This window comes from Chiloscyllium plagiosum, unplaced genomic scaffold, assembly GCF_037043375.1.
Source record: "Chiloscyllium plagiosum isolate Xiang-an unplaced genomic scaffold, Cpla_swu_hap1 HiC_scaffold_25, whole genome shotgun sequence".
Classification (NCBI taxonomy): Eukaryota; Metazoa; Chordata; class Chondrichthyes; order Orectolobiformes; family Hemiscylliidae; genus Chiloscyllium; species Chiloscyllium plagiosum.
The window spans coordinates 52,911,592-52,924,526 of record NW_028270163.1 but is presented as its reverse complement, the minus strand read 5'-3'; the positions used below and the strand labels follow the sequence as shown (position 1 = coordinate 52,924,526).

Here is a 12,935-nt window from a genome sequence, read left to right as displayed (position 1 = left end):
GTAAGATATCTGCTTCTTTCAAATAGAAGACGCAAAGTTATATTTATTTTTGGCTATGCACATCAGGTGATATTTTAATGTTGTTGATTGTCCTTCAAGTGCCTCACTGGACGATAATTGGAAGCAAACTCCTCACAATCATTGGTGACAATGCTGCAACTCTTCAAGGAGAGTCTCAGTTTACTTGAGGTATTTTCTTTGTCTTCTCCTAAATGTTGACCAGGATCTGGGGTGAATTTGAATAAAAAGGGCAGGAGAGAGAAAAATAAAACTTCTGCTCCTAGGACAGAATGGTTCATTCTGAGAGAATAAACGTCAATAATAGTGGTAGTGTTGTTATTACATTTCCCAGCAGACTGGGCTGATAAGATGTTCTGAGTAGCGTAGGATTCAGTCAAGAGAAAAGCTCTGGAAGCAAAAGGCAGTTGAGGACTGAGAAAGGAAGAGGTTGAACAAAGCTGAAGAAATACATTCAAGGAACCTGTTAAGTAGTATTCAAGCAGAGTCAGCTTTCGGAAAAAGGGTTTCAGAAAAAGACATTAAAGAAAATAGCACTGATTGAATGCAGAAATTGGCCAAGATGAAACCAATTAAACCTTTTCCAACTGAACAAGGAGCGTTACTCTAAGATGGGGTGACATTTTTCATTGACGTTTGATTGAACGTCAGGTTATTGTGGGGTAAAAGGGTTGAATCTTTCTTTCTGATATTTGCAAAAAGAATTTCAAATAGCCCTTGTATATGTTAACAGTTTGTATTTTTCTGATGAGTACAATAAACTTTTTATGATCTTTGGTTAAAAGTATATTGACAGCCTCTTGTAAATATAAACAAAAAAAAAGTATTGTCTGTCAAGCCAGGTCTCACTCTGAGATCTAACTTGCCCAGTATTGCCAACAGCAGGGGTCATAAAAGGGGCCTTTAGATAGAGATGAGTGTCAAATGAAGTGCTCAGCACAATCCAGAATTTCTCCTCTAACAGGCAAAGGAAGTGGGATATTTAACTCATGAGGTTGGGATTGGTCGATGGGTTTTAATCTATGGCAACACTCAAAGACAGGCCAACATTTTCACACTTTGAAGAAATTGAGGGAGTAATGAAAACCTGATGCAGTGTAGACAACAGCTGTAGACTAAGCATGCCTATGGAAGACAGTTTCATGTCAGCATGGACACAATTGAGGTCGAAGAGGTTCACATCTCCATAGTATTTAACGCTGACACCAGAGGGCCATTTATCTTTGATGAGGCTCATAGTCATTGTCAGGTAGAGTGTAAATAGTAAGGGGGCTATCTTATAGCCTTGTTTGACCTTGGTATGGATTTTGAAGTGAACTGTTTTACATCTACGGCTCAATATAATTACAGTCATTCAGCCATATCCATAAGGGTTCCAACCCTGAGAATCTGTCAATGAAGAAATTTGCAAATGCAGAACTTGTCACAAATCGCAGCTATGCAAATTTTGCCCACGGATGTGGATTTTTATTGTTAGTTTTTTTTTGGGTGCGGATAAGTGATTTGCAACTTGTGATGTCCTGGACACAGACTATTTACTGACCAGTCATGTCACCATGAATCAGTTTCTTTTGCATCCAAATCTCTGGAGAATAATCCACAGAACCTCAAGATTTAATGAATCAAATGCTTTCGGTCAACTCAATGAATGCAAGGAAGAGTTCCTGCTATTGCCCTTGATATTTTGTTTGGACATGTCTGACAACAAAGACAATGTTCCTCTGGAAGGACTAAATCCACACTACATCTCTTAAAAAATATCAGTCACAGGAAGCAGGCAAAGCAGGAGAACGTCTCTGCAACAGTCAAGGAGGAAAGGCCTCATAGAGTACGATATTCATTTGTTCCTAACAGACCTAATTGATGCTTGTTGCAGCTTTTCTGGTGGTACATCCAAGAATTGGACAACAGGGAAATTGCCTCAAGGGTATCAGCATGAAGCTCCTGCGAGAGAAGCTTCACAAAATGTGTCCATTTTACCTTGGTCTATAGACGGCCTCGGTGGCTTCAAGAAACCTTTGCAATTCATAATGATGAGCATAAATGTCTCAGGTATTCTCTTCCCAGCCTATTGATCGAGTAGTTAGGATTCATCACACTCACAAACATAAGCAAACAAAATATTTGGAATTACACACAGATTGCACTACCTCAGGGCCTCCCAAAGCTTTTTAGAAAGTACTTTTTGAAAGTACTGCTGCAATGTAGGAGATAAATTTACACACAGCAATCTCTCACAATAGCAATGACCACGTTTTCTTTTGCAAAGTTGATGGATAAACATTGACCAAAACACCAGAGACAACCCTCTCCTGCCCTTCTTCAAAATATTGACTTGATCCACAGAAAAGGACAGATGGGACCTCAGTTTAATGGTCCACCAGAAAGACAGAACCTCCAACATTGCAGTGCTCCCTCAGTACTGCACTGAACGGTCAGAGTTTGTGTTCAAGTTCCATTGTTTTGATTGAATCCAGAAACTTCCTACTCAGTAGCAAGACTATTACCCATGGAGTCTCATTGAAGGAAATAAATTCACACAATTATTCGGTGCACAAAGCAAAGGTCAGCTGCAGCCATCCTTTAACGCTTTCTCAATGGCCAAAGCATGAGGTAGCCCAGTTTCAAAGGCCCCACGTCCTAAAATTATTAAAACCAAAGCAAAATCAATTCCTCAGGTAAATGTTACTAATCAGTTTACGCAATTATATAAAAGGCTTAACGACAAGTTGCGTGGCTCGAAAAGTTTTAATCTATTCGCTGCAATTCACCAAACATCCTTCACAAAATATTGCTTACCTAAAATTTCCCCCATCCCGTGTCCTGAGGTATTGTTTTCGACGAAATTAAATGGACGAGCATGGGGGTTGGTGAAGTGTGGAACTGACCTCAGCGGGTTTAGTCCTTCTAGTCCAGAGAGAGTCTGATCCGGACACACGTTATCATTGTTTGGGGAATGCGGAGATGGATGAGAATGGGAAGTAGGAAAATAGGTGTGGTTAGGAGCTTGTGGAAAAGCAGGAGAAAGCTGTGATGGCTGTTGCTGTGGCATTTGGTTGTGTTGCTGGGGCAGTTGATGTTGTTGCACTGGATATGATTGCTTCGGTACAGGGGGCTGATGAAGGAACTGTCGATTAGATGAGTGATGGTAAGGTGCAGGTGGTGGATGCGAAGAAGCTAGATGGAAATTCAGCTGCCTTTGACTGAGATTGTCCTTTCGGTGAAATCTAGAAATGGGATAGCCTAAGTTGGGGTGCACTTCAGGGCTTCTGTTCTGTGCCAGCAATTCAGGTTCTACCTAATTAAGAGCAAAGAACACCAGTTAAAAGGTGGATTAAATGCAGAAACGTTATCAACAACCCACAGAAAAAAAAATGTTAGGATTAAACTGCAATAGTTTCACAAAGGCAAATTTGGAACAATCTAAAATATTTGGTTGGAGTTTAATATCCAAACTAAATTTAAACGACTTAAAACAAAGTGAACCATGGTAAAAAGAAATGAACAAGAAAAGATTTGCAGGAAGAATTAACTATCAACTAGTTTAAAAATTGCAAACAATGACTCTTTCTTCAAAGGAATGAGTCAGCAAGTAACACAGACAATGGAAATAAAAATGAAATATTGCCTGGAATGGTTACTTCTCAAATCTATGAATTAATCAACTTCCCTACAAAATGAAATATGGCTGTAGGTTTGATCGCTGAGCTGGAGGGTTCGTTTTCAGACGTTTTGTCACCATATTGAGTAACATCTTCAGTGAGCCTCCAGATGAAGCCTAGACCTCCCTCCCCTGCTTGGACCTCTCCATCTCCATCATGACGACCAATTCAACACTGACATTTTTTACAAACACACTGCTGACACCTCCCTCCCCTGCTTGGACCTCTCCATCTCCATCATGACGACCAATTCAACACTGACATTTTTTACAAACCCATCGACTCCCACAGCTGGTGGTGTAGCCCATTTTCTATTTAAATGTTTGGATTTCCTTGGAATTCTATCACCCAAGGAAGGTGATAGGTCAGAGAGGAGGGTGGGAGAAGGTAGCAAAGAGTACAATGGGTGGATGGGGGGTGGGGATGAAGGTGATAGGTCAGAGAGGAGGGTGGAGCCTTTAGGTGGGAAGGAAAATTGGCAGGTAGGACAGTCATGAGGATGGTGCTGAGCTGGAAGGTTGGAACTGGGGTAAGGTGGGGGGAGGGGAAATGAGGAAACTGGTGAAGTCCACATTGATGCCCTGGGGTTGAAGTGTTCCGAGGCGAAAGATGAGGCGTTCTCCTTCCAGGCGTCGGGTGGTGAGGGAGTGGCAGTGGAGGCGGCCAGGACTTGCATGCCCTTGGCAGAGTGGGAGGGGGAGTTGAAGTGTTGGGCCACGAGGCGGTGGGGTTGGTTGATGCGGGTGTCCAGGAGGGAGGAAGTGCTGGATTTCTTGAAACAGGTAAAGGTGGATAAATGATGGAAATGTGTTGCTGGAGAAGCGCAGCAGGTCAGGCAGCATCTAGGGAACAGGAGAATCGACGTTTCGGGCATTAGCCCTTCTTCAGGAATGAGGAAAGTTTGTCCAGCAGGCTAAGATAAAAGATAGGGAGGAGGAACTTGGGGGAGGGGCGTCGGAAATGTGATAGGTGGAAAAAGGTCAAGGTGAGGGTGATAGGACAGATTGGGGTGGGAGCGGAGAGGTCGGGAAGAAGATTGCAGGTTAGGGAGGCGGTGCTGAATTTGATGGATTTGACTGAGACAGGCTGGGGGGAGGGGAAATGAGGAAACTGGTGAAATCAGAGTTCACCAGTTTCCTCATTTCCCCTCCCCCCCAGCCTGTCTCAGTCAAATCCATCAAATTCAGCACCGCCTCCCTAACCTGCAATCTTCTTCCCGACCTCTCCGCCCCCACCCCAATCTGTCCTATCACCCTCACCTTGACCTTTTTCCACCTATCACATTTCCGACGCCCCTCCCCCAAGTCCCTCCTCCCTATCTTTTATCTTAGCCTGCTGGACAAACTTTCCTCATTCCTGAAGAAGGGCTAATGCCCGAAACGTCGATTCTCCTGTTCCCTAGATGCTGCCTGACCTGCTGCGCTTCTCCAGCAACACATTTCCATCTCTGATCTCCAGCATCTGCAGACCTCATTTTCTCTTCAAAGGTGGATAAATCCCCAGTACCTGATCAGGTGTAGCCGAGAACTCTGTGGGAAGCGAGACAAGTGATTGTTGGGCCTCTTGCTGAGATATTTGTATCATCGATAGTCACAGGTGAGGTGCTGGAAGACTGTAGGTTGGCAAACGTGGTGCCACTGTTTAAGAAGGGCAGTAAGGACAAGCCAGGGAACTATAGAGCGGTGAGCCTGACGTTGGTGGTGGGCAAGTTGTTGGAGGGAATCCTGAGGGACAGGATGTACATGTATTTGGAAAGGCAAGGACTGATTAGGGATAGTCAACATGGCTTTGTGCATGGGAAATCATGTCTCACAAATTTGATTGGGTTTTTTGAAGAAGTAACAAAGAGGATTGATGAGGACAGAGCAGTAGATGTGATCTATGTGGACTTCAGTAAGGCGTTCGACAAGGTTCCCCATAGGAGACTGATTAGCAAGGTCAGATCTCATGAAATACAAGGAGAACTAGCCATTTGGATACAGAACTGGCTCAAAAGTAGAAGACAGCGGGTTGTTTTTCAAACTGAGGCCTGTGACCAGTGGAGTGCCACAAGGATCGGTGCTGGGTCCTCTACTTTTTGTCATTTACATAAATGATTTGGATGCGAGCATAAGAGGTAGAGTTAGTAAGTTTGCAGATGACACCAAAATTGGAGGTGTATTGGACAGCGAAAAAGGGTTACCTCAGATTACAACAGAATCTTGATCAGATGGGCCAATGGGCTGAGAAGTGGCAGATGGAGATAAATTCAGATAAATGCGAGGTGCTGCATTTTGGGAAAGCAAATCTTAGCAAGGCTTATACACTTAATGGTAAGGTCCTAGGAGTGTTGCTGAACAAAGAGACCTTGGAGTGCAGGTTCATTGCTCCTTGAAAGTGGAGTCGCAGGTAGATAGGATAGTGAAGGCGGCGTTTGGTATGCTTTCTTTTATTGGTCAGAGTATTGAGTACAGGAGTTGGGAGGTCATGTTGCGGCTGTACAGGATATTGGTTAGGCCACTGTTGGAACATTGTGTGTAATTCTGGTCTTCTTCCTATCGGAAAGATGTTGTGAAACCTGAAAGGGTTCAGAAAAGATTGGGTTGAGATATCTGGTCAGCATGGACAGGTTGGACCAAAGGGTCTGTTTCCATGCTGTACATCTCTATGACTCTATGTTCCCTAAAGCGCTCTGCGAGAAGGCGTCCAGTCTCCCCAATATAGAGGAGACCGCATCGGGAGCGACGGATACAATAAATGACATGTGTGAAAGTGTAGGTGAAACTTTAATGGATGTGGAAAGCTCCTTTGGGGCCTTGGATGGAGGTGTGGGCGCAGGTTTTGCAATTCCTGCGGTGGCAGGGGGAGGTGGGTTGTTGGGGGGGTGGGGGAGATGGGGAGCGGTGCTGTGTGTGGACCTGTCCAGGTAGTCGAGGAGGGAAAGAAGGGAAATATATCCTGGTGGTAGTGTCTGATTGGAGGTGGGGGAAATATCAGCAGATGATGTGGTTTATGCGAAGGTTGGTAGGGTGGATGGTGAGGACCGGGGGGGGTTCTGTCCTTGTTGGAGGGGTGAGGTTTGAGGGCGGAGGTGCGGGATGTGGATGAGATATGTTGAAGGGCATCTTCAACCACGTGGGAAGGGAAATTATGGTCTTTAAAGGAGGCCAGCTAGTGTGTTCTGTGGTGGAATTGGTCCCCCTGGGAGCAGATATGGCAGAGGCGGAGGAATTGGGAATATGGGAAATTTTTTTTGCAGGAGGTGGGGTGGGAAGAGGTGTAATCCAGGTAGCTGTGGGAGTTGGTGGGTTTGTAAAAAATGTCAGTGTTGAGTCGGTCGTCATTGATGGAGATGGAGAGGTCCAAGAAAGGGAGGGAGGTGTCAGAGGTGGTCCAGATGAATTTAAGGTCAGGGTGGAACGTGTTGGTGAAGTTGATGAATTGCTCAACCTCCTTGTGGGAGCACAAGGTGGCGCCGATACAGTCATCAATGTCGCGGACAAAGAGGTGGGAAGTGGTGCCGGTGTAACTCCGGAAGGTGGAGTGTTCTACGTAGCCAACAAAGGGACAGGCATAGCTGGGGCCCATACGGGTGCCCATGGCTACCCCTTTGGTCCGGATCCACCTATTGTACTCTTTGTTACCTTCTCCCCAGCCCCACCCCCCTCCCATTTATTTCCCCACCCTGGAGGCTCCCTGCCTTCATTCCTGATGAAGGGCTATTGCCCGAAACGTCGATTTTCCTGCTCCTCAGATGCTGCCTGACCTGCTGTGCTTTTCCAGCACCACTCTAATCTAGACTCTGATTTCCAGCATCTGCAGTCCTCACTTTTGCCTCACTGAAGATGTTACCTACTATGGTGACAAAATGTCTGAAAACAAATCCTGCAGCTCAGCGAGCAAATCTACATCCAGAACTTCAACCTGAGCTACACATCTTCTCAAAACTCGCTAATATGAAATATACCCAACTGCCTTTTGTAACTCTGAAATTAAATGCATACCTATCTTGACTGAATTATCTACACAACCACATGCAGTCACCTTGAATGCTGTTCTTCAACTAATCCAGCAGCACTTCTAAGATAGGTACAAAGACCCTGCCAACTCAATTGGTTTTCTTCTCTCCAAGATCTAAGTGAGAGTGGCAAAAAAATCTGCCAGTGAAATCAGAGTGACGAAGCGAGCTGCAAAGGGAATATAAATCCAAGCAGATTGGTTCAAGGATCAATAGTCTAGCATGGTGAACAGTGCACCAAAGTGCAAAGCACCCTCTCTGTGGATGATTTAGTTTATGATCTGTGTCCCTTTTGATCACCCATATGGTTTCCAAATGACTCCAGTGCAGATTATCAACAAAAAAATGCACATAAAGAAATGCACTGACTACTTTCCGGTTTCTTATCACTTCAATTGGCATAGAGTTCCAAACAACAAGAAAGATTTTCAATTTGTTGCTCTGGAATTTCAGACCACTTAAATCAGAAATATCAATTGCCTAACTAAATAACCAATGCTCAACATCAGTTGTCTCCTATCCAGGCAGCAAGGTGAAAACTGACATCAAACAATACTTCATATATCTAGATTTCTGCTTTAAGTCTCAAATGTTAGACAGGATGAAGGGTTTGTGTTAATCATATCTCCTTATTACAGTTATGAAACTAAAGAACTTTGGACTTCATTACAGAATGGAGTTGGGTGATGGAAGTCTGTAGAATTTCATCCTAGATCAAAGAAATAATCTTGGAATACTTCATTTAAATTGTGGAAATAGAACAAATGGGCACAGATTCAGGTTAGTGAAAGGTAATTTGTAGATAAATGAGGATGTCTTTTCCAGTGTGATTAATGCACGAAAACAATCCAAATGCCATGAAAGTGAAAATGCCTTGAATTATTTAAGAAATAATTGAGTACTTCAATGAGGCGATGTTAAGATGTTTCTGGATGGCCAAATGATCATCTTGTTATCTTGGCACATGCAGGAACTTCTACTTCCAAATAAAAATTCCATCTCTCAGAAAAATCAGGCAGGCAGGCAAAGGCAAAACTTAAGACAAATGCTCACAAAGATGTGTGCATTTTAAACGTTTGTCTATCGTTTTGGTTTTTGCTCTTGAATACTAAAAACTGCAGCTATAATTGTGAACTGCTGTTTCATCATGCAGCTCTCCACATTAGACGACCTTTGAGGGCCACCATTCCAAAGATTTTGCACATCATATTTCTAATCTGTTATAACATTTCTGACCAAAGTCAAAATTGACTGATTTCTGTTTCCCACTTCAGTCGGTCTCGCACCAAGCCTCTCATTTTTGTATCCTTCACAGAAATTCTCACTCGAGTGATGCTTCCTCAAACCTTGAATAAATAGCCTCCTAACATTTTATCTTTATGATGATGATAAAAGAAAGAAACTCTTCAGCATATATGTAGAAGTCCAACTGAAACTAGACAAATTTTACAGAACAAGAATATTAAAACAAAAATTATTTTTGAACTGAATTTCACTTAAAATCTACCTTTTTATGAACCCGCCTCAACATAATAAAAGAATACTTTTGTAATATTTGGCCTGTCTTTTTCCCTTAATCTCATTGTCTATCCTCTCGATAATAAATTTATCCAAATTTCGTGAGAGAGATAAGTGTGTGCTTTAGTCTATTAACCCCCAATATTTGTTCTTTAACTTAACAAATTTTAAACAGAAAAGAGCATTTAATTTCCAGCTATTGTATAAACTTTGACACATACCTGCTTCTCCTTTGAATCAGGCAGTTTCTTCTCAGGAGTTTGAAGCCTGTTTTGTTCAGTTCTTACACTACCCTCACCTTTTGCTAGAAATGTTGAAAAGAAAAGATTGTCCACATACAACAATCAAAATGTTTTTTTGGGGGGGGGGGTTGTTAACAAAGATATGACTTATGAACACATACTTATGAATGCAATTCTACACATGATTACAATTTTAAATACCCGACATGGAAACAGATCATGTACTTATGAACAGTTGCTTTACATTGTCCTGCATTGTGTTCTGATTTGCGCACAACTCAACTTGTGAACAAACTCCAGCATGGAACCCAGGGATTGCTTTACAGAGAAACCTCAATTATCTGAATTTCAGATTATCTAAACAAGATCGCAATGTCCTGATGCTTTGGTAAACTGTGCTATCCGGCATTCAATCATCCGAACAAAATACTCCCCACCTGTGTCATTCAGATAATCGAGCTTTCTCTGTATTAGGAGCTGCTGCTGTACCTAAATTTTCCCTGCTCAGATTTTACAATTCCTTGAATAATTGTGTAATTTTCATTATTAATCAAAAAGCTACTTACTACACATTCTTCTCAAAAGGTTCACCACAATCTCTTCTCAATTCCACCACTGATCTATTTATTTGATTGTGCATTATTAACCAATTCAGAGGTCCCTATCCTACAATTCCTCACACAATTCCCTTCAGTCCAGGTTCCATCTTGCTCAAAGCATTGAGACTACCCTAACCAAAGTGACCAAAACATCCTGCATAAATCCACTTTCTTTGTGGTACTTTTCCATGATCAAATACACTATTCCCTACTCATCTCCCTCCGACTCTCAGCTTCTTGTATTTCCATTCCCAGCTGTCTCCATGCAGTTGCCTTTTCCTCAGTACTCCAGTTTTCTGCAATTTATTTCCTGATTCTGTTTTACATCTTATTTCTGTTTTAATTACATGTTTCTACTGGAGAACATTGTCAATCTGAAAAATGTTTCCAGATATATGCTAATTCAATTAATAAATCTGAAATTAAAAGCTATTCTAGATGACGACAACCATGAAATCAATGTCAAATATTGTAAATTCCCATCTAATACAGTAGTGTTCTTTAGGGAAAGTAGTCTGCTGTTCTTACTTGATCTCATGTACATGCATCTTCAGACCAACAGCAATGTGACTAGCTCTTCAATGTCCTCTGAAACGGTCATTAAAACTGCTACAGTAAACTCAGAAAAGAATGAAACCCACCTGACATTGCCCTGGGCACTGCAAAGAACAATGGCAGAGCGAGCCCTGTTGACTCTGCAAAGTCCCCCTTACGAACATCTGGGATCTTGTGCCACAGATTAGTCAAGCAAAAGCCTCACATAGTCGTAAATACGGCTATGTGCTAGCCACCACTATTATCATCCCCTGGTATGTCCTAAAGCATCATCAGGACAGACCTGAGGTGACACCACATTGGGTATACAGCTGAAAGGGAACTGTCTTTGCCAGGTTTCAACATTTATTCAGGATCCCATGAAGTGTCGTGGTATCAAGTCAAACATGGACAAGGAAATCTCCTCCTGATTATTACCAATCACCCTTTAACAATCCCTCAGCTAATGACTCAATGATAAGTAAAACGTTGAAAAATACCAAGGGTGATAAAGGCCTAGAACGCATTCTGGACGGGAAATTTCACTGAGATTGGATTGGTAACACCACCACTGACCAATTTGCACTAGTGCGAAAGGATACAACTGCCAGATTGGGTCTGCAGCTGATGGTGCAGAAACCAGAGAGAGAGAGAGAGGAAAACAATACCTTTTTCTTATTCACACTGTGGGACATGGGTGTCGTCAGCTGGCCAGTATTTACTGCCCATCCCTAATTGCTCGAGATGGTGATAGTGAGCTGCCTTCTTGGCTCACTGCAGTCTATGTGCTTTAAGTACACCCATAGAGAGGGAATTCCAGGATAAAGACAGATGAGTGGGAACACCATCAGCTGCAAGCTCCCCTGCAAGTCATATATGGTCTTCTGTAGGAACATCGTTATTCCTTCACTGTCACTGGGTCAAAATCTTGGAACACCTTCCGAATAGCACTGTTCGTGTGCCTGTATTATAGAGGCTGCAAAGGTTGAAGGCTGTAGCTCACTTCCCCCTTAAAGGCAATTAGGAATGGGTAATAAATGCTGGCCTAACGAGCAATAACCATATCTTTTGAAAAAAATTTAGAACCAGCTAAACGAACTGTCCTTATGAATTGCAAGACTGCTTGCGAGACAAAGTAATTGATTAAACAGAATTTCCTTAAAGTGAACAATGAAAGTGCAGGCAGCCATTTTATTCAACACCCAGCAAAGTTCCATATCCTACTTAATAGTTGTCCCTGACAGCACAAAATCCTTGCTTTGGTCACCCAAACTAAGCTTCAGATTTAATATCCATTAGGACAACTGCTTACCACATTATGCTTACCTTTCATCTCATTAAAACTACAAACATCAGACTTGACTTTTCTTGTACAGCTCTTAAAGCTCAGTCCTGTGACACTGGTTTGCAGTATGTATTGCCACTCACAAATCCCCACCCCCACCAAGTCCACTGGTAGCAGAAATGTTCATCTATCTCAATACACCTTTCTACAAATCTTGCCAGAAACTTCTTTACACTCCTTTTCTCCATGACTCCATCAAAAGCTTCTTCCATTCATAAATTTTGAACAGGCTTTTGGTAACTACTTCTACAAAAGCTTTGTGTCAGTCTCATCACATTTTAGGGCATTTCCTACATTATAGGATAATAACATACAACAGTTTTCAATCACCAGGCGTTTCTAGAACTTGTGTTTTTCTGTTTACTCCAGAATTCACAACTTTGCCCAAATTTTGAATATATTAATTCAAATAAAGAAATTTTTTTTAAGACAAAGTGAAAAGCTGGACTAAAAATTGGACACAGCGCACTGATCTACACAACCGTTTTCAAAACAAAATTAGGTCCACAACAAACTTGCTGAAGGAAGTGCTTAGACGCATGCATAACAGCAATACAGGCTTTGTGCGTGGGAAATCATGTCTTACAAACTTGATTGAGTTTTTTGAAGTAACAAAGAGGATTGATGAGGGCAGAGCGGTAGATGTGATCTATACGGACTTCAGTAAGGCAATTGACAAGGTTCCCCATGGGAGACTGATTAGCAAGGTTAGATCTCATGGAATACAGGGAGAACTAGCCATTTGGATACAGAACTGGCTCAAAGGTAGAAGGCACAGGGTGGTGGTGGAGGGTTGTTTTTTAGACTGGAGGCCTGTGACCAGTGGAGTGCCACAAGGATCGGCGCTGGGCCCTCTACTTTTTGTCATTCACATAAATGATTTGGATGTGAGCATAAGAGGTAGAATTAGTACGTTTGCAGATGACACCAAAATTGGAGGTGTAGTGGGCAGCGAAGATGGTTACCTCAGATTACAACAGGATCTTGACCAGATGGGCCAATGGGCAGAGAAGTGGCAGA

The 12,935-nt window shown here is 42.4% G+C and overlaps 1 protein-coding gene across 6 annotated transcripts in view; it reads right to left on the bottom strand.

Annotated features, from left to right (window-relative positions):
* helz (helicase with zinc finger) overlaps positions 1–12,935 on the bottom strand; it is a 276,040-nt gene that overhangs the window by 51,524 nt on the left and 211,581 nt on the right. For all 6 annotated transcript variants that reach the window (XM_043715064.2, XM_043715069.2, XM_043715066.2 and 3 more), the window contains 2 exons: positions 9,417–9,499; positions 2,818–3,316 (listed from right to left, as the gene is read on the bottom strand). In XM_043715064.2, the coding sequence (XP_043570999.2) occupies positions 2,818–3,316; positions 9,417–9,499 (582 nt within the window). The remainder of the gene's footprint in view (positions 1–2,817; positions 3,317–9,416; positions 9,500–12,935) is intronic.